We start from the raw sequence: 21,208 nt of genomic DNA, 5'->3' as shown, positions 1-21,208 counted from the left end.
GACAGCAAGGGGAAATTCTTTACAAACAACTTTTTTAGCTGTCTAAAAATTGGAACGTTCTTCTATTGTTCTTAACCTAATAGCCTGAATATCTCTTTTACGTCCTTCTTTTCCTGTTCACATTATTTCCTAAGAGCAGTTAGCTGCTTTAGCTTTACAGAAAGACTCAACATGATTCTCAAGAAAAGGTCACAAAATTGCAGAAGAGTTCCAAGAAATGCCATTAAAATTCAAATGCTGTATGATACTCTTGCTATCCAGTTTTAGTTCTACATCTAAGAAGACTAAATCTAACCTCATCTTTAAAGAATGTGCTTCTGACTATTAAACTGTAAGATGTAACCACTACTATTTGTAATCAGACTGATAATTTGTCACCAGATTTTTTTGTAGAATCCTCACCTATTGTAGCCTATCAGACTCCAAACCAGAGGCACTCCCTGAAATATTTTGATTTACCAGTAACATTAATTTAAAAACAAAACAAAACAAACAAACAAAAAAAAGGCAAACAACCTAGAGACAGAAAGCCAAGCACTGATTCATCTTTATGGTAACATAAGGTGGACTCCTAGATCACTTAAAATTGTAAGATTCCAGGAGAACACAATTTGGCTAAGATACTCAGTTTTTTATTTTAAATGCGTATTAAAGTGAAAAGTACTGTAAATTTGTTTCTTCTGCTGCTCCTTAGTGCATTTAACATATAAAGCTGTTAAGCAATAACCCTTCCACTAGCAATATTAATAAAACAAACCAAGATAATAACTTCCTACTCCACTCCCTCCACCCCTTTTCAGATCTGTGTATTGGCAGAAGAAATTAAATTACTCTCTCCTTTGTTTTAAGCAACAGATGTTCTCCAATTTTAGAAGGTAATACTGAGTTAAGGAAAAACAGGACACAATCTTGACCCAAACCCAGTCCACGGAAGCTCAGAAGGATAGCCTCACAGAACTAGAATCTATAATGCCCTGGTAAGGGTTACTTTTTTATAGCAACTACACCCCTCTGCTTTTGCATTGGAATCATACTAGTTTTGCTAGAAGAGGACAATGCTCACTATTTCCATGACAAAGGATAAATAATTCTTTTTCTTGGAATAGCATTTGTATTATCACTTCCAGGACAGTTATCTTCCACTTAATAGCAAACAGGACATCCTTCAGAATACTTCTAATTAGGGCCATGAAAGAGGAGTAAAGACGGTAAAAACCCCAATCTGGCTCCTGCTCTACTTTGGACAATTAAGACTAGTTCTAGTTTCAAGAGTTATTAAAGGGAGAATTACTCTTTTTGCACCGAAGAAATAGTGGTACTAACCTATTGCCACTCTTAAGGCCAAATATGAATCCATTTTATTGAAATAAGTATTATGTAATATTTTCCCTTCATTGTTGGGCCACATTTTCAAGGTCTCAGCCTTTTAAAATAAAAATTGAAAAGATCTGATACAGTATTGTAGACCATCTCTTTTATTTAAGTAAACAGGCATTAGCTGCATGAAAGCCCACACTTACACTTACCTTTAGATAACACAGCAACGCCATTAGCTTTAACAAAATCCCTTCTATAGTTAACATAAATACATCTTTTGTGATCAGGGCTTTGCTATTGCTATTACCTAAACCAACTCTAGATCCAGGTATATCTAGTGCAGTAGTTTACTTTTTATTATTAGTATCAGCATCTGAAAAAAGTGAACACGTGGTACATTGTTAAAAAAAGACCTATGTATTAGAAGAAATAAAATCTCATAGGAAAAAATAGCTTACTTGTTATATACACTTCAGTTTATCAGTTTAGCTTTGTACTTTCATTTCTCATCCTAAACAAGTATCATTCTTAGGCCTTTGCCATTAAAAAAACCCGCCATTAAAAAAACCAAAAAACCGCACATAAAAAAACTTAATAAACTAGACCAGTCAGAGGCTGGGTTTATTTTGGTGAGACATCTGTAAGTTTTCCCTCTCCCTGAAACTTTCTAAAATCAATGTCTGTTCTAAACATTTGATATCAGTCGCAAACAACTATTTAAAAACAATTTCCAAAACCCAGTAGAAGCAACTTACTACTGTAGGACCAAAAGGGCTCCCAGAGAGGTTTCCTTCTAGAAAGGTCTTGAGCAACTGATGAACAGTGGGCTGGTTTTCAGTACAGGCAGTAAGAGATGTGATGGAAACAGCTTGCTCTAGAACAGCTATGCAACACTGGTTCGTGAAAACACTGATAAAAAAGCTTCAGCTTTTGTCTCCAAGGAAGTGAAAGCCTCTTCAACAATACACCACTCTCAAGCCTCAACAAACCAAGTTAAGTGCTAGTTCTTGTGAAAATGACAAGAGCATGCTGCTACCACACACGCTCAACAACAAGGCCACAAATAATAATCCCACCTAATCTCCTAACAAAGAGAAAAACCACGGTGCCCTTCACCCTTTGTCTACAGACACCCTCCTAAAACACAGACAACACAAGAGCCGACCCGTGAAAGGCAGGAGGAGGCGAGCCCCCAGAGAGCCCCTCAGACCGCGCCGGTGCCGGCTGTGAGAGGGCGGCGAGGGCGGGTGTGGCCTTTCCCCGCCCCTTCCCACTTGGGGCTACTTAAGGAGTAGAGCGGTAACCGACAGGAGCTGCCTTTCTCTACCTTTAAAAAGAGAAAAAAAAAAAAAAGACTGGTGTTTGTTTTCTCAGAAAAGTTCGTATTGTTTTTGTTTCAAAGGCCTCGTTTGTTTTTAAGTGTGCGGGCGCATCCTCAGCTTCGGTGAATGATGGTGAGTGGAGGAGGAGGGACGAAAGGGGAGCCATGGTCGTCGGCACGGTGGGAGGTGGGCTGAACGGGGTGCGTTTGAACGCTGAGCTATGGGGCGGCTTTTTGCTGGGGGCTGTAGTGGCTTGCTCGGGACCTCCCGCGGGGAGCGGAGGTGAGACCTGAGCATTAACTTTTTTTGCTTGTTCTTAGGAGGAGGGACGGGGATGCCGCGGTAGCGTCGCCTTGTAACGGAGTGAAGGGTGCGCAGCTGCCTGGGCTGAACCTGAGGGTTACTGTCATTTTTAATATCTTGAAGGTTTTAAAGTCTCAAGAGGAGGTGAGGGATTAAGGTCAGGGAGGGAGTACTGGAAGTAAAAAGCCTGGGGCTTGTGTGGGGGAAAGTGCCAGGGCTCGGAGCCGTCGGCGCCACGGTCTGGTGAGGACTTCGCGACAGAAGGCGCTTCACACCATGAGCGGCCATTTTGTGGCGGCCCCGCCGCATGGCGCTGTCCCGTAGCGTGGGCTCTTTCTGCTCTGTGCGTGGCCTGACCGGGCGCTCCTCCGCCTGCCGCGGCGGGCCGAGGCCACGCAGGCTCCGTCCCCAGCTTGCATACCTAACCCCGCTTGCTGTTAGGGTCAGGCGGGAACCCTCGCCCCGGGTGTCGGGGGCTTTCAAACAAGCTTCCGTTGTCCTCAGAGGGGCGCCTCCCCTGTTGCCCTCCCCTCGCCCCCAAATCACCCGAGGAGCCCGAAACCCCCTTCCCCACGCCTCTCGCCTGGTAACGAGGCCCTGAGGCAGGCGAGGTGCGAAGCCCGCAGGACGTGAGGCGGCGGCCCCGCCGGCTCCGTAAAGCGCTCGCCTGAGCTTCCCCGTTCGGGTTTGGGTTTTTTTGGTTTTGGGTGGTGGTTTTTTTGGTTTGTTTTTTTTTACCTCCCAGAAAAAACGGGCTTCGCGTAGTGCGGGGTGGACTCCATGTGGGAGTTACTGCCTGAACTCGCACGTTGCTCCTTCGACACGCAAATTGCTGTTTCTTCTTCAGGCATTTTTTATTTGAAGAACTGAGTTTGCGACTGTAACCCAGGCGCTTCGACAGAAGTAGGGTATTTTCTAAAAAAGTTAAGCCTTGTAAGTCGCAGCCGTTAGCGTGCGAGAGTATTGCAGTACTTGACTGATAGCTCCACCTGCTGCCTAGTGGAAAGACGACATCGTTCTCCCTGTACCCGGAGCCATGTTCTTTCTTTAGATAGTGTGCTGTCATGGTAACCAATTCCTGTGCACAGAAATTCTGCACAGCAGGACGTATATCAGGAGTTTTAATTGGTTAAATTAAAAAAAGAAAATGTTTAATACTTATTTTAAACAAAGAGTGTGTGAGGTCAGGGAAAGACGGGGAGAAGCCTGAGAAATCGGGGACATGTACTTCTGTGGCCAAAAGAAGAGTGAAGGTTTTCTCCCCTAGATGTGAATAAGACGGAGTGATGTTTCTAACTCACTTAAGTAGCTAGGTATTTCCACCACATGGCCCTAACAGTAGTCGTTTCCCACCCACCCCCTTTTTTTTTTTTTTTGCCAAAAGTCTAACTAGCCTCATGACTACTGTAATCAAAACGTTAATCTAGTTTCTTGGCATCAACTTAAACTTGATGCTTTCTGAAATAATGCGAAGAGTAAGCTGATTAAATTTACATTGTGATGAGAGAAAGGTAAAAAAACCTGTTAATTTCAGTAAGCTGAAAAACTTTGAATAAGCTCTGAGTTTCCTGAAATTTGATTTCAAAGATACTACATGAGGTGGATAGACAAATCAACCCAACTTAGGGTATTTTTGAAGGGTTGAGTCACTTCAGCTGATGCTATAGTTTCAGGGTAGCCAATTTGTCAACTTCAGGATTTTCCAGATATTGAAAACTTTAGGTGGTTTAGCCTTTGGACACTGATTCAGCATCAGTGTGAGTTCTTTGCCCTGCCCATACCCTATGTGGAAGTAGAGTTGTTTACTTAATGCTACATTAGGTACTAAAATAACAATTACACGTTGCAGTGGTAAAAAAACTTGGTTTTAGATAGGGCAATACCTTGTTTGAATTGGCAAAAGTTTTGCTTTATAGTACTGAAGACTTGAAAAGTAACTTTGAAAGGAGATTTTGTTTCCTGTCTTCGTACTGTAAGACACCACTGTGCATTTTTCAAAAACAGCTCCTCTTCAAGTTTTAAAATACATGTATTAACAGATCTTAATACTTATTTTTGATGTTGACCCATTTGTCAGAATGCCTAAGTAGCCTGTTTACTCTTTTAGGTATTTAATGTGTAAAAGCACTAAAGTGTATTTTCATTGAAAACTGTGTTCTGCATCGTTAGTGTGAGAAATGAATTCTGCACTTCCATGGCAGCCAAGGCCATCTGTGACTTGTGTACCAGCAGTATCTGTATGCCTATCCGCTTTCTTGTGCTGGTTCTGGCATTTGTTGGGTGCTTCTGCTGTGAGCTGTTAGCTGTTCTAGGTTGCCAGAGAGTTTTCACAGCAAAGTGAATACTTCTCTTTTAGCCTTGTTCGCTGAAACAGATCCAGAAAGAAGGAAGTAGAAGCCAACAGTTAGGCCAGCTTAAGGTTGCTGTGGAGTTGTAGTCTCAGATTTCAGTTCAAATGCCCTTTAGGTGGGGGTGCAGCCAAGGAAGTGGTTTCCTCCTCACCTCTTGCTTTATTTTTACCCTTGTGTTCTTATGCTAGCACAAGTGTTTACGTAACTGCAGAATGAGCTTGGATCAGAAGCGGATGTGTCTGAGAAGTACTACAAAATTTTTCTGCTGTGAAATGTAGCATTGATTTCCTTGCACAGTGATGTAAAGAGCTGTTGTGGTATAATAGGAGGGAGGAGAATGACCCTTTTTCTGTTTACAGCAGAAATGTTCTAGTAAACAGTCTTTATTACTGCGGAACAGTGGAAGTTGCTGTCTTCACCTTCAGTGGAGGCTAGAGGGAGGTCTTGGAGGATGAAGGGCAAGGATTCACTTGTAACTTCTATTGATAATTTGCAGTAGGAAGCATAGTCGGTGAGTAAATTGAGCGTAGGCAACAGTATCTGGTGTGATAGAACCAGATTCGAAGGTGTAGCTTCATGAAATGGTTTTGAATTGAATTGATGGCTTAGTGCTTCTCAGAAGAAATAGCTAAGCTGCCTCCATCTCCATTTCCTCTTCTGCATCCACTGATTCTGAGGTGACCTGGCACTTGTCTGATAACTTACTGAGCTGACTGAATTCTCAGCAATAGCAGAATACTAATTGGGTGAAAACAGCTTACTTTATGTTAACCTTACTGCCAAATTTTGTTGAGCCAGCATAATTTGAACTGATGAATGTTAGAACTTGAACCAGGGAAAGAGATGGGGCAAACTCTCTCTGGCTTTTAGTAATGGTGTGTTGTTAATTTGGTTCAGTCACACTGAAATAATGTGTGGAGGGCTGAATTGTAGTTATAGCTTTGTTTAATTGCTGGACAGATCATGTGCCATGTGTTTAGTTTGGTTCTCGTAATTTTCTCATTCCCTTACTGGGTGTCAAGGTTGAATAAGTACTTGTCACTCACAGTTGCAGTTTAAATGTGCATTAAACATGAAAGTTGTTACATTGAAAAATTGGGTGCTACCTATTGCAAATTATTAGGTTTCAAAAAGCCAGATAACTGACTAAATCAAAGTTTGGAATATCTGAAGTAGGGATAATGCCACACCAGTTGAATTGTAAGGAAAAGTTTATTAATGTTTTAAAGTGGATTAATATAGAGACATGAGTAACACTGAACTGGTCAGAGTAATTTATGTTCTTACCAGCCAGGCAAAGCATGGCACATAGCTAGAATCATTCATTCAGGAGAGCACAAGATGAGGGGCTAGAGTTTGTGGTGCCTATGGCGCTTATGTTGTATTTTAGTTCTTGTAAATACCTTTGTAAAACACACTTCAGACCTGATGCAGAGTATGGAACACATCTTTGCTAGCATCAGAGCAAGAAATGGAATTGCATGTGGTCTGTTCATCTGCACAAGATCCTGAATTAGTGTTTAGGGAGCATTGTATCTTCCTCTGCACTGAAGGAATCCAATTCCTAGGTTGTGACAAAATGCTTTAGGACCGAAAGGATCAGAAGCCTGAGTGTGCAAAGCACATGATGACTGTAGTTGCTCTGTTAATGTTAATATTCTCTGCAGTTCTTCTGTATATGCAATGCATGCTTGAGATTCTGCTTTGGTGCAGACAACTCAGAAACAAGTTTTTAGTCATTCGCATTCCTGTTGTAGTTAAATTTACAATCTTTTTTCTGACAAAATGAGTAGTGTGAATATTCCATCAAGGTCTGATTTCCCTTCTTACAGCTAACTTGTGAGTAACCTTACAAACTGCCTTAGAGCACAGGTAACAGGGTTATACTACATCTCAAGTATTTAAAGCTTTTGACCAGGAAGATGATGGAATTTGTTCTGTTGAATAATAGATTTACAGTAAATTGTATCTTTAAAGAATTTAATTTCTGAAAGGAATTTGATGAAGTTCTGAAATTAATTACATTGTTGTTCTTGCTGTGTGTCTGGTAGTAGCAACGCTGGTCATGAAGCTTCATGTAGTCAGAGAGGGCTACTTAAAGTAGCCTAGGTTAGGTCTAGATTTAAATTTTTAAAGCTGCTTAGAATAATTACTTGAACTTTTTTCCAGTGAATGGTCTATTTGCACAAAGTACTTCCTTGAAGTAATTGGAAAGGTGCTATTGAAATTCATTGTCCCATGCTATATCTATAGGAAGATGCAGGCATTCTAGTATCTTAAAGTGTACTATAATAATTTGACTGAAATGTGTATTTCTGTTTAAATTTTTCAGTCTGCAAATGTGGAGGCCCAGTGTGCAGGTGTCTCGGAGGATAATACCCGTGTGTCAACAACCAGTCAAGGATATGTTTTACCAGAGGGAAAAATCATGCCAAACACAGTCTTTGTTGGTGGAATTGATATAAGGGTATTTATATACTTCTAATTGTTTTAAGATAGGTATGGGGCACTTCAGTGGGAAGGATGTGGGAATTTAACTCCTGGGGGTTGTTTTTTTTTTTTTTCCATGTGTGTCTTTACCAATCTTAAGGTATTGCAGTGTCATGAGAGAATTTTGGAACAGGTGACTAACTTGAATTCTTATGGTAGTAGAAGATGGGTTTAAAAAATGGTGCTGGCTGCTTTAAATCAGTTCTAAACAGTTGAATGTGCTGGAAGAAGTTTAAAACTTTGTTTCTTTTAGATGAGTGAAGCAGAAATTCGGAGTTTCTTCGAACGATACGGTACTGTGAAAGAGGTGAAAATAATCACTGACAGAACTGGTGTTTCCAAAGGGTGAGTAGAACATGAATAGTTTTTTTAAGTTGTGGCTTATGTGGATGTAATTCTGTCATAGATGGTATGAGCAGCTACTTGGCAACACAATTGACATGCTTAAGCCTTAACGCTAGCTGCATTTTTCTGTTGTGGGGAATTAACACTGAAACCTGTAAACCTAGAATGCCCCTAAGTCTTTATAATCTTGCAAAGAATAGCCTGATTTTTTTCTGACTTCAGTCTATCTGTTAAGGGAAAAGAGGGTTATTGTCACTTAACCAGTGGAAGCAAAGCTTGAAACTTTTGTGATGCTTATGCAGAGAGTTCTTTCATATGACTCTTCTGATGGCTAGACTAGTTAACAACAATCTGGAGAGAGTTCAGGATGGTTAAGAGAAGAGGTAGATGGCTTATTCGGGACAATGGGACTGCACTCTTCTGACACTTGGGTAAATTATAGAGAAAACAACCAAACTTGCTTGGGTGGAGAGTGAAACTAAATAAGTGAACAAAATTGATGCAAGGGAGATTCCTATTGAATGTATAGAAAAATTCTGAATTGTCTCTGGTGAAACACTTTAAGTAAGGTCCTACACATCCTTATTTGCCTGTTGAGTTCTGGGGAAGCTCTCCCAGTTTTGAAGTTATCCCTGCTTTGAGAAGGAGGCTTCATCCTCTGGAGGTTCCTTCCAGCCCAATTTTTTCTAAGATTCTGTGAGCAGATCCTAAAAAGGTCATGGGGTTTTTTAGGCATATGTAGTAGTGCCTGAGCTGGAAATCTGTTTTATTTCCTCCTGTCACTTGCTAGTCTTCATGGTGAATTCTGATGTGCCAGTGTATATTCTGAGTATTGATAATGAATTGGCATACTCTATTGATTGACACAACTGTTCCTATAATGCTCTGAAATTGTCTTCATTTTATAGATTAGATAAACTAGGGGGGCAGTGAAATAAATGAAACATCTTCAAGGATCACTTCCCTCACTGGTGTTGCTGTTCCTGTAATGCCTGCTTTCATCTAAACCTCTGAAGTAAATATAAAATTTGATAATAATTCACATCTTAATACTTACAGGGCTTTTTTTTTTTGCTTTCTGAGTTAGTAATATCAACAATAATGCTTATTTTGAGTAGCTGAAGTGCAAGAAGAGCCCTTACCTCTACTTTTTATTATTCTAGAATCTGGCATTCAGTTCCTTTCATCTGGCCCAGTAGTATATGCTGCTAGTTAGCAGTAAATACATTTTCATGCTGAACTATAAACTAATGTTGTACTTGATACTTTTGGCATGCAGTATAATGTACCTGACATATATGCTGTTAACTGGTCTTGTTCAAAATAATTGAGCTAACAAATCAAAATCTGGTTATTGAATAACCTGTTTTTTCTTTTCAGGTATGGATTTGTATCTTTCCTGGACAACGTGGATGTTCAAAAAATAGTAGAAGTAAGCTCTTTGTCTAAATTAACTGAAGAAGTTTATGTATGAAGGCTGGAGACATGTTCAGGGGAAACCAAGTCATGTACCTTGTGGAGTACATTAGGACAAGGAAAGTCTAGGGCTGCCCAAAAAGTAAACTTGATAAAATCTCTACTGGTGGTAGAATCTTTGTATATTTATGTAAGTAAGAAACAAAATTAGTTTTAACCTTGGTGTGCTTGAACATCTCATGTCATTGTATTTCTGGTTGTTCTTATTCATTTATGTGTTTGAAAGCCTCACATGTGTTTTATGGCTGCTTGCTTTCTGTATTGGATGATTATAATAGAACGCTTGTGCTTATGGCAGTTACATAGACCTGTCAGCATTATTATCGGGAATAACAGTAGCATAGAAAACAGCATTAGTTTTTTCTTAAGTCTCAGCAGTTGAAGTATGTGTTTCTGTCTTGCAGTATTTGTGCATTTGGATGTTACTTGGAGAGCAAGTATTTTTTAAGCCTCCTTGGCTATAAGATGCAACTGTTCACATGTCATATGGTTTTCCTGTAGTTTACACAGGAGATAAAGGGGTAGAACTGTTACAGCTCTTCTGCTATTAGAGTTCAGTATCAGAGAAGTTTTAGATGTCAACGTGTACAACCAAATCTGTTATTTGGTTCCGATAGGCTTCAGCAGGTCACAGACTACTGACAAAGCTTTTTGTTTTCCCTCTTTCTCCCAAAGCTGAGTGCAAGAACTGAAAATAACATGTATTGAAATATTTCCCTCTCTGAAGTCTTTGCCTCGGAAAACTCTCATGTCTTTGGAGGATGAACAATCTCTCAGTTGCTTCTGAAGCTCTTGGATAGGGAAGTAGATCTGAAAGACAAATCCAGATAAACATGCCAGGCACAAATTTAGTCTTCTGTGATATGTTCGGGTGTGTTGACTGGCTGTCCGGCTCCTTTACAGGGAAGAGAACATGTTTGAACAAAGTGGAGAGCAGTGAAACTGCAGCAGGAGATTCTTGATTCTGACCAAAAGACTCTAAAAGACTTCAAAAGCTTGCTATTCTTTAACTGTCATGGTATGCTGACAAAAATACTGCTTTATTGAGCAGCAGACTTGTATCTGAGAATACCTTTTCTTTTTTTCTTTACCATGGGTTACATTTATTGTACTAGATGAGTGTGGAATGCTTGCTCTGAGGCAGAAATCTCTGTAAAGACCTATTGAATAGCATTGTCATCTGAGCCCTGTACATTGCTGATTTTCTGTGTGCATTTCTTCAAAACTAAAAGCTCTCAGTGTATTTCTTAATACAGTACTCACTGATGTGACTTTGTATACCAGAGATCTTGGAACACAGAGATATATGGCAGACTTCCTTTTTAGTGCAAATTTCAGGTGTACAGGCAGTAAAAATTACTGCCTTATCAGGAAGAAGCATGTCCAGGTAGAAATCAACTTAAGCTGTTGGCTTCTGGAGGGGATGGAAAAAGGGAAAGAATGAACGTCTGCATTTTAGAGCTCAAGTCATAAGCTGAGATCACCTCACTAAACCATTTCAGACATTACCTGGACTGAGCGGTCACAATGTTTTATGTAAATGAACAAGATAAAGCCTCTCCATGGTTAGAATCACTGTAGGTGCCTGTGTTTATCTGCCTAGATCTGTAGCTTTGTGCAACCTGAAAGTACCTTTCTTCTGATTTAGGTCTGATTCCATTTGTAACTGCACTTTGGTCCAGAGTGAAACTGCTTGCGGTTAAGATCAGAAAGCTACCTTCTGCTTTGAGGGAGGCCTCTCTTCCAGGAGTTCTCATTGCTCAGTGGAAAAGGTGGTAGCATGGTTCTGGGCGCAACAGGATTGCAGGATCAATTGAAAAAAAAACCCTAAACCAACAACCTGTCAAACTGGTCAGGGTATTTCACCTTTTTTTCCCCACCCACATTGTACTTTATTTTTATCAGTATGAGAAGATGATCAAATAAGACTTTAATATGACTATTTTGCTTATTTTTACAATCAACAATAAAGTTGCTGTTGTCTTTTGAAAGCACTTTCTTAGCAGAAATGGGATAAAAAGCTTAGTGAGATGTCTGTTAAAATTGCAAACTGCATATTTTCTTCTGAAGCAGGCAAGTCCTTAGTGTTGCATGAGATAGTCTATCTAGATTCTCTATGTATCTGCATCTAATACTGATTTTAATACTTGGTACTAAATTAATGTTAATTGGGGTAAACCAAAAATCTTTCACTTCTGATGTGTAAAGCATTTGTAAACCTCAGTGTAGCCCTCTGAACTGTACCGAGTACCTATTTCAGGTAGCGTCATGTGTGCTATGCACATCTTCATAGGTAGGTGAACATGTTTCTTGTCACCATCTTGGCAGAGAGTGTGAGATCAGACCCAAAGGTGAATTCTTGTGGAGAAGTTCCTGAGTAAATGAAAAAACATTAATCTGCTTAAATCCAAGTATGAAAGCAACTTTATATACTCCAGGCTTAAACCGTAGTCTTGCAGAGAACAAAATCTTACAGGCCCTCTTCTACAGTCAGTCCAAATAGACCTTGAAGTTTAAGGATGTTGTGGTGCCATTTCAGCCTACATCCTTCTTGTTTTCAAACTAAGTAGTTTCACCGAAGAACAGAAAATTTGGCTTCTGCAGGGAGGGAGGGTGGGTACTTGACATTCTTCCTGTGCTTTTTGTTATGGCCCCAGATACTGTGCTGGCAAAGCAGTAATCAATCATTGAAAGTGTGATATCCTGCCTTCTGTGTGAACTAGCATTTGGGCAGAAAGAGAAGTTCTGCGTCTCGGGCATTTGCTGACTACTGAGTAGTGCTTCCAGTTCTGTTCTCCAAGTCTTTCAGATGCTTGTATTCCTGGGTTTGGGTATTTGAGGAACATGTGAAACATATTTCAGTTTTACTCTTTCTTGACTAGTCTGTGCACTGTGTAGATGCTTTGGCCAACAAAGTTGTGAAATACCAGCATGTTTGTTGAATGTTCTGGAGGAACATGTGAAAATTTCTCTAGAGAGAATACAGTAACATGCAGGTAAACAGTAGTGCTTAGATAGCCTTCCATTTCCTTTAATATTAGGTGGACACCTTCTAACATGTTATGCGAAGCCTATTAGGAAGTTTGTGGGAAGGTAGGTAAGTGGTGATGTAAATAGGATTTCAAGGGAACCTAGACTATGGTCACTTTACATTAATACCCTTACTGAGGCAAGAATAGTTTGAATCTGTGTGTATAAAACCAGAAGGCTGGCAGTCACTAATATGTAGTTGCAAAATACTAGTAGTGCATGTTGCTGTTAAGGCAAGCAATACATAATAGGTTTGGAGAGTCTGAGTAGGCAAATGGGTGTGCTGAGAGCACTGATGGAAATTAAAGGTAAAAGGCATAAGGTGTTGAGGTGGGCTGAGTTGTTATGGAAGTTGATGATACTGTGGTGTAGAAGCAGAGTACAGCCTCTTTAAAATCAAACAAGCCACCCAGCTTACAGAATAACCTGTCTTTCAGTCACAGATCAACTTCCATGGCAAAAAGCTGAAACTGGGACCAGCAATTAGAAAGCAACAAAACTTGTGTAAGTATATATAAACAAATTTTTTCATATTACAAGTATATATTACAAAGTTGTTTTCTTAATTATACATTAACATCCTTGCAAATCCCTTTTACCTGATGTAATATGTATATTACAATTAAACTTCAGTTCTGAATTTTATGACCTCACTACTTCTGTAATGTACAGTTTTTTGATAATAAAACTGAGGTTGGTAGCACAACACAATACAGTCAATGTTGATTTAAATTTAAGAGTCAAAACACTTTTTAAGTTTTTTTTGCAGCTTGAATTCAGATTACAAATTAAATACACGTGAAAACGTCTTAATACTTTATTTTTCTTTGCTTTAAAACAAGGTTCTTATGTGCATGCCAGACCATTAGTCTTCAGTCCTCCTGCACCACAGTTCCACAGTGTATGGAGTAATCAAAATGCAGAGACGTATGTGCAGCCTCCAGCTGTAATGAGCCCAGTAACACAGTATGTTCAGGTAAGGCTGTTCATGCCACTGATTTTTGAATCATAATGAAATACTTTTGAAGGTGCAAGCACATACAAGTTCAGGAATATGCATTGAGATTCCAATTGTATCTTACCCACTTGTTTTCATATTATCTTCCCCAATAAGAAGGACCTAACTTCAAACCACTTTAAAAGAATGCCAACAACCTTGAAAAATTTATTCACCGATGTGATCTCTTTATAAAACAAAAGACAGGGAGATACTTTTTATTTTGAGAATGAGAAACCTGTTGAAGGTGGAGCTAAGATTTAATTATGTAACAATTCTTAAGTGATCTTTTTACCTGTCACAGATAACATTTCACAAATCAAATGCATCTGGATGTTTAAGGTACTGCTGCCCTGTCTCAGACTAAACTACAAAATTTAAAATAAAATTTTTCTTAAACAAGTATGGAACCAGAAGTTGGCTGTGGTACTTCCCCACCCCCATGCCCCCAGCTGAACAAATTCTTGTTTTGTAACTGCTGTTGTGTCTTTAAGAACACTGTTACAGCATCTGCTGTTAACAGCTGTGACCAGTACAGTGTGCCTACAGGACATTACTTCATTGGTACTTCACATAAGCGTTCTTACTGAAGTGTAGGCAGAGTATTTATTGCCTCATGAGTCCTGTACTGTGAATAGAAGGCTTTCCAGATTATGGTCTCTTCCTGTATTAACCCTATATGATATGGCAGTACAACAGGCCAATATTAATTGCAAACTCATTCTGTTTTGTGCATTTTCTTAAGCAAATGAAGATGAGCAAACTGCAGTGACTCGCAGAAATAATTTTTTCTAAGGCAGAGAGCTTGATAGTAGTACTCTCGCTGATTCTGTGTTTATTGGGAGAGTGAAATAGTGTAGGAGGAGCTAATTCTCTTAAATGTTGGAAGGTGCCTTTAACTATCCCTTGAAGAAGCTGAGAAGGTTCCAGGTTAACATTGTGTCAAAATACTTGCAGTGAAGAAATGCTGGGAAGTTGTCTGAATTGTAATACTTGCCTTTGGCTCCAAGAAACTGATCTTCAGGCTGTAGTTCATTATTTCATGGTAGTTGGTCTGTTTCAGGTCTGCTTTAGAAAGTTTATGGAAGAGTTGTACTTCTGAAATGACTTAAAAGATCAGCTACAAGCAGATGTGGGATTTTTAGATATGTAATACACTTTAGAATCCCACTTTCTAGAGATTTTTTTTTAGTGCCTGAAGTGCTGGAGCCCTATGGGAAATCTGTAAGGGTAGCTTTTAAATAATGAAGCTAGTCTGAAATGGGAATTGAAGTAACAATGTGACTACATACTTCTAAAAATGTGCTTCTGGCTTTATAAATAACCTTTACAAATACCATATTTTATCTTGCTTCAGACTTGCATTTTAAAAAATAGCTTTATTTGCAGACATATCCATACAGTTCACCAGCTTTATTGATACAGCAGCAAGTTCCTGTAGGATATCAGCCAGCCTACAACTATCAGGTATGTAATTCTTTAGTATCAGCAGAAAGGCTGTTTGATACCTGACAACACTGTTCATTCCATTCAAGTTTTAACTGGAGTCTGATTTTTCTGTGTTTCTTTCTGTGAATTCTATTTCCCTTCAGCTCCTGCTTCACAGAAATCGAAAGGAAAAATAAAATTAGTGATATTTGTATTCCAATGCAATGAAAACTGTTGAATAACTTAGCATACTCTCTTTTTTAGTTTATTTTTTTCTTACATGTGCAATGATAAAACAACTTCCAAATTAGCAAAAAGTACATGGATCATTAGCACTTTTTCTCATGGGAAGGAGCTTTGCATTTGTGCATCCTATAGTGTGGGTAATTGATGTTAGTTACTTAAAACAGAATCACTGAGTCTTACCAGACTATATAAATGTGGGATGTATATAGAGAGGGGATGTGCTCTTGAGCTCTAAAAATGTCTGGAAAGGCACTGGTATGGCTTAACCCCAGCCACCAACTAAGCACCATGCAGCTACTTGCTCACCCCACCCCCCACCGCCACCCCCTGGGATGGGGAGAAGAATTGAGAACAAGTAAAACTCATGGGTTAAGATAAGTACAGTTTAATAGTTGAAATAAAAAAGAAAATGTAATAATAGTAATGAAAGGAAGATAACAAAAAGACAGTGAAATATAACCCAAGAAGGACAAGTGATGCACAATGCAATTGCTCACCACTTGCCAACTGATGCCCAGTTAGTTCCCAAGCAGTGATCTGCCCTCCTGGCCAACTCCCTTCAGTTTATATACTAGGCATGATATCACATGGTATGGAATACCCCATTGGCCAGTTTGGGTCAGCTGTCCTGGCTGTATGCCCTCCCAGCTTCTTGTGCCCCTCCAGTCTTCTTGCTGGCTGGGCATCAGCAGCTGAAAAATCCTTGACTGGGTCTAAACACTACTTAGCAACAACTGAAAACATCAGTGTATTTATCAACATTATTCTTGCGCTAAATCCAAAACATAACACTATACCAGCTACTAGGAGGAAAACTAAGTCTATCCCAGCTGAAACCAGGACAGGCACTTAGCTGATGGTGATTTTTGAACTCATAAGTGAAATGTGTGGGTAAGTCCTGTTACTGAAACTAAAATAGAAGTGGTTTAGTAACTGGAAGTAACTAGAGGTTTGAGATGTTTTCAGTGGCTGCTGTGATTCCCCTATTTTCCTAATCTTTAGAAATGTAATTTTTTTTTTTTAAACTTGGAATGAGAAGAGGAAGGAGGTAGTTGAATTTGTGGTAAGGATGGCCTTGTGCTAAACAGTACATGAGGTACATGTGAAAAAGCTTTCTTGCAGGACAGAAGGCTGTAAACTACTGTTTAACAAAAAATCCAGACATGAAATGTTACAAATGGTGGCTATTGGAGTAGTTACTTGCCAGTGTTGGAAATGAATGAATAAAAGCTGGTTCTTGTTCAATTCTTGTTTTAAGGTTCAACCACAATGGCTTGCTGGGGAGCAAAGAAATTATGTTATGCCTCCGGTAAGTCTACAGAGTTAAACTTCTGGAACTTTGTCTTCTCAGGTAGCACACTGTTTTGACAGCTTGATACTTGGCGGGGGGGGAATCAAACTTGTTTGTTCACTGGATCTGTATGTAGTCTGGTCTATACAAATATGTAGCTGCTGACAGAGTAGGTAATTGTGTAGGATTTCCTACTGACGTGGTGCTTTTTTAGGAGCTGCCTGGCAGAACAGAGCTACCTGTTTTATGGTGTTACTCTATACTTGCAGAATTCTGGAATTCAGCATGAACAGAATTGGTTTTCCATGAAAAGTTGAAGGAAAAATAAGTGGTGACCTAATGCACAATCCTGACTTACAAGATCTGTATAGTATTACTGCTTATTGTTTGAAATATTTTTAACATTTTAAAAGCCTCAAAATATTCTGCTTTGCAAATACTGATATTTTTTTGGCTCCTTTCAACAGCTTTTTAAAATGATTTGTCAGACGGCTACAGACTGTAGATGGTGCTGATGGCTTCTAAAGAAATTACTTGTTTTCTGTGACTTTACACGTGACATCTACAAGCGAGAAAAATACTGTGTATTTCTTTAACAGTGTTGGAACTTAAACTTGCATCTTAGGCATTTTTGTGTTCTTTGGGTATAATTTTGTATTTATTGAGTACAGTTTCTGTTAAGTGTTTAAAAGCTGTAATACTTAATTTTCTTCTGAACAGTATTCTTTCAAGCTAATTCCCAGCAGATGTCAGTAGAATGTGTGGAAGGTAAATGGGGAAAAATGAAGCAAATGGAAATTTGTGCATATATATTGCTGCCTGAATGCATCTGACAGTTCTGTCTCTGATCGTATTAGAATACTTTATTCCTGTTCACTTCCAATCATGTGTACTAAGCTTTGCTTTCAGCTTCTCAGCAGAGAAGCAGCCTTTTTCTTTTCATGGAAAGTCTGCATTTCTGTTAGTGAGAATTATCTTCGCTTTAATAGGGGCAGAAACAGACTCGAAGAGTTCAGAAGTCACTGAAATACTGATTACCCTGTTGGCTTGAAATAACTTTTGTTGATTAACATCCATGAACATGATACAGCTGCAGTATATTAAAGGGTAGCAAGCCAAAGAGTTTTTAGAGGAGGTGTGTGTGGTGGTTTCATTAGACATTTTAAACTTGATTATATGCGCAGACAGCTTTTGTAGAACTATATCAGTTAAGCAACTTCAAGTATCATTCTTTACACAGACTCAAAAGAGGACAGGCACATAAGGAGATAGGAAACTTCATCCTTCAGTCTACTGCTTTATACCTACCAATTTGTTTGGATAATCACAATTTCCATTCATAAATGGGATGCCCCAGTTGTGATGAGGTCAGGTATGCTACCCCTTCTGGTGGTTAAGGATGATGCTCAGAATGGTGGAATAGTCTGCTAACACTGTAGGCTTCCATATCTCTCTATCATCAGTTTGAAGTTACAGTTTTGGTGTTGAAGGGTTTTCGGGAGTGTCAGATGTACACCTTGTGGTTGCTGTGTATAATCACAAATAACATCCGTAACAATGATGTTGCAAGAAACTGAAAACTACTGTCAAATCTGAGTAAATCTGACTACTTTGAGGAGAAAAAACCCAACCAAACCAACAAAAACAAAAACAAACCAAAACCCAACAAAAACAAAACAAAAACCCCACCCAAATAAAACAAAAAAAACCCGTGTTGCCCTGAAAAGAGAATGTTCAACCCTGCCCTTGACATCCTGGTAAAATTGGCTGTAAAAGCTGCTAGTCCTCTCTGGAAGCATCTGGAAGGATGCTTCCATGAAGAATAATGGCTTTATCAGCCTCTTGGCTATTGTAATTAAACTCTGCACTGGGTTGCCAATTGCAACACTGCACTGTAAGTGGAGGGAAGCAGGGAGAGTTTTAAAAAAAGCTGTAAAATGGCTTGTGCTTTTCTAGACCTTATTACATCTTAAAAAATGTAGTTATATTAGCATGAAGGAAACTTCAAACAACAAAGGAACTGTATAGAGAAAAGCAACTTCTTGGAAGGGAAGTGGTAATAGATGTTTTGCTTCCCCTTCTTACATTTGATTTTAGTGCTTAATCTCTTGAAATTACCTGCTGGTTGTCTCATTCTCAGTGAATGCCTTCATTGTTCTATATGCTTGATGGCAAAACCCATACATGGAGGAAATAGTTTGAGGACCTAACTCAAGAATTATTATGGTGGGGAGAAAGACATGTGTTAGAATATATCCTTTTTAGAGGGAAGTAGAACTGTCTTAAAAGATCTCAGGATACAGTATTACCCCCACTCATGAAACTTTGTCAGAAGTGTGAAGATAAAGTTGGCATAGCTTATGGATAGGTGAGGACCAATGACAGCACAGCTGTGCATGTTTTCCCAGTGTTACTGAAACACCACAATATTAAAAAACTATACAGGTTTATACTTCAGTAAGCTATCACTGCACTGAGGATCCAGAATTTATACAGACAGAATGTGCTGTTCCAGAGCCCACACAATCGTCTACTAACAGTCCGCAAAAGGTAAGTGCTTTCTCAAAACTTTTAATTGCATGTGAGAGTTACGTGGCTTGGTGAAGAGCGCCTCTGACCACTATGCTAGAAATTAAGGTTATAGTTGCCACTTTAGCTAGTTGCTCAATCCACTGTATCTGATTTGTGTACAACTTCAGAAGCCTTACATGTTCCCTTGAAACTAGTAGTGCTTCTGAGAGCCATATAGAATGTGTGTTCTACTTCATTAAGTACAATAATGTTTTTAAGTGACAAGGCTTTACTTAAATCTGCTGAGAATTACAGGGGAAACTGCAGGTACTAAAAAAGCAGGTTAGGTAGCACTGCCTGCTATCTTACAGAGATTTATTTTAAGCTTCAAACATCTGAATCGGTAATATTTTACTCCCTTCTTCACTGTTTTTGGTGGAAGGTGACCCCAGTTTGGCCAACAGTTGGCTCTGAATTAAATTTTCTAAAGGAGACTTCATTTTTCAGCTGTCAGCCTGTTCCACAATTGAGCTGGCATGTCACTGGTTGGAACAGTTACCTTGTAACATCTAAGGGTGATAATGACTTACCAAATTAAAAGGTTGGGGGGTGGAGGGGGGAAACAAGACAAAGAGCTCAGGAAACATAAGGCAGTTGAGAAGAATTCTGAATGCAAAGTAAACTGTGTGACATCCACATTGCTAGTAGTGGGCTAACTAAGAAAATCAGTATTGTTAATAGATGCACCTTTAACTGTATTTCAGAAGTCTGTGGACAGGAGCATACAAACAGTAGTATCCTGTCTGTTTAATCCTGAAAACCGTCTGAGGAATACCTTTGTATCACAAGAAGACTACTTTAAGGTATGTAGTGAAAGCAAAATTAAACCCCTAAAACAGAGCTGACCTTCAATTTGTTCGCCTGCAGGATACCATAAAGATGAAGCGATTCATATCTGGAATGCCACTTGAATTTTTTTTCTTGTACATGCTGAGATGTATGGGTTTGGTTTTCAGTTGCTTAATGCTGGAAACAAGTGCTGAAATTGGAGTCAGTGGATTTAAGTGAAATTGCATAAAAATTGCTGAACAGTCAGCTCATGGACACTTAAAGCATAAGGCTGGCTAATCATTTCTAAATGACAAATTGAAAGGGCAGTGGGTTACTTCCTAGTTTGGATAGAGGATGGTGGGTTTGAGCCTTGATAGTCTTTACACCAGTTAAGTACCCACTGTGGATGGTGGCTCTTTATACTTTGCATAAAATGCTTATGCTTTAACCAATAAACTGTAGTCCAGGTTGGCAGCTGGTCATCGTTTTTGCTGTATGTGTTCGGTCTTTGTAGAATTGCAGTTTCTGATGAAATTCCAAGTGGTTTTTAATTTCTATTGTTTGTTAATGTTATATTTAAGACTTCATTTACTTTTTTAAAAGGAAATGTGAACTAGGCACATGCACTCTGCAGCAGAAATACAGAAGCTGTAGTTACCAGTTTTGGAGGGGGGTGACTAGAGTACAGAATGTCTTGAGATCCTTTTCATGAAATTTCAGTTGCTTTTATTCTGATTATTATCTAGAAATTTTTTCCTGTTTTTTCTCCTATCCCATTCCAGGAGAGGAAGGCCCATCACTTCAGAAAAGGAAGAGCAGTACTCAAAAGTGTTTGATCAACAAAGTATCTAAATTCATCAACTTGATGTTACTACAGTTCAGTTTAGCAATATATGCAGTATAACCTTTTTCAAAAAGTTGCTTGAAGTTGAAGTTTGTGTTCCTGTTCTGTTTCAATACAGTTGTTTTTGCTTGAGTAGTTTGAAGTTGTAAGAGTTGACAAACTTCCAGGTTTTATTAATTGTTTGCATGCTTCCCGAATGGAATGTTAAAGAGTTTATGTGGGAAAACCACTCTTGGTTTGTTTGGTGCATGTGGATTTTCTTCTGAGCTTTAAGGTACAGTTTGCATGTTACACTTTGTTTTTCTTAAACCACAATTTAAGTGACTGATACTGACTGACCAGTTACCTCTTGCAGTTCAGAAATGGAAGTAGTTATTTGTCCAAGAGGTTGTATTTTAAAACTGAGCTCTTAATCAGTGGAACAGA

The 21,208-nt window shown here is 39.1% G+C and overlaps 1 protein-coding gene across 1 annotated transcript; it reads left to right on the top strand.

Annotated features, from left to right (window-relative positions):
* Positions 1–2,803: 2,803 nt before the first annotated feature.
* On the top strand, positions 2,804–20,774 carry DAZL (deleted in azoospermia like). Its single transcript, XM_075041985.1, has 11 exons — positions 2,804–2,839; positions 7,626–7,760; positions 8,037–8,128; positions 9,509–9,560; positions 13,072–13,138; positions 13,477–13,610; positions 15,021–15,098; positions 16,564–16,614; positions 19,042–19,146; positions 19,872–19,970; positions 20,721–20,774. The coding sequence occupies exons 1-11, from the start codon at positions 2,804–2,806 to the stop codon at positions 20,772–20,774; spliced, it is 903 nt and encodes a 300-aa protein (XP_074898086.1).
* The last annotated feature ends 434 nt before the right edge of the window (positions 20,775–21,208 follow it).

The sequence above is a fragment of the Buteo buteo genome, chromosome 2, assembly GCF_964188355.1.
Source record: "Buteo buteo chromosome 2, bButBut1.hap1.1, whole genome shotgun sequence".
Classification (NCBI taxonomy): Eukaryota; Metazoa; Chordata; class Aves; order Accipitriformes; family Accipitridae; genus Buteo; species Buteo buteo.
The sequence above is the reverse complement of the archived record's forward strand: the minus strand, read 5'-3'. Positions and strand labels throughout refer to the sequence as shown.

Bases quoted from the DNA above. Each gene is read 5' to 3' on its own strand.
- DAZL (XM_075041985.1), top strand. From the start codon at position 2,804: ATGGTCGTCGGCACGGTGGGAGGTGGGCTGAACGGG. The intron at 2,840-7,625 runs GTGCGTTTGAAC...TAAATTTTTCAG, and splicing joins TGGGAGGTGGGCTGAACGGG to TCTGCAAATGTGGAGGCCCA. The intron at 7,761-8,036 runs GTATTTATATAC...TGTTTCTTTTAG, and splicing joins TTGGTGGAATTGATATAAGG to ATGAGTGAAGCAGAAATTCG.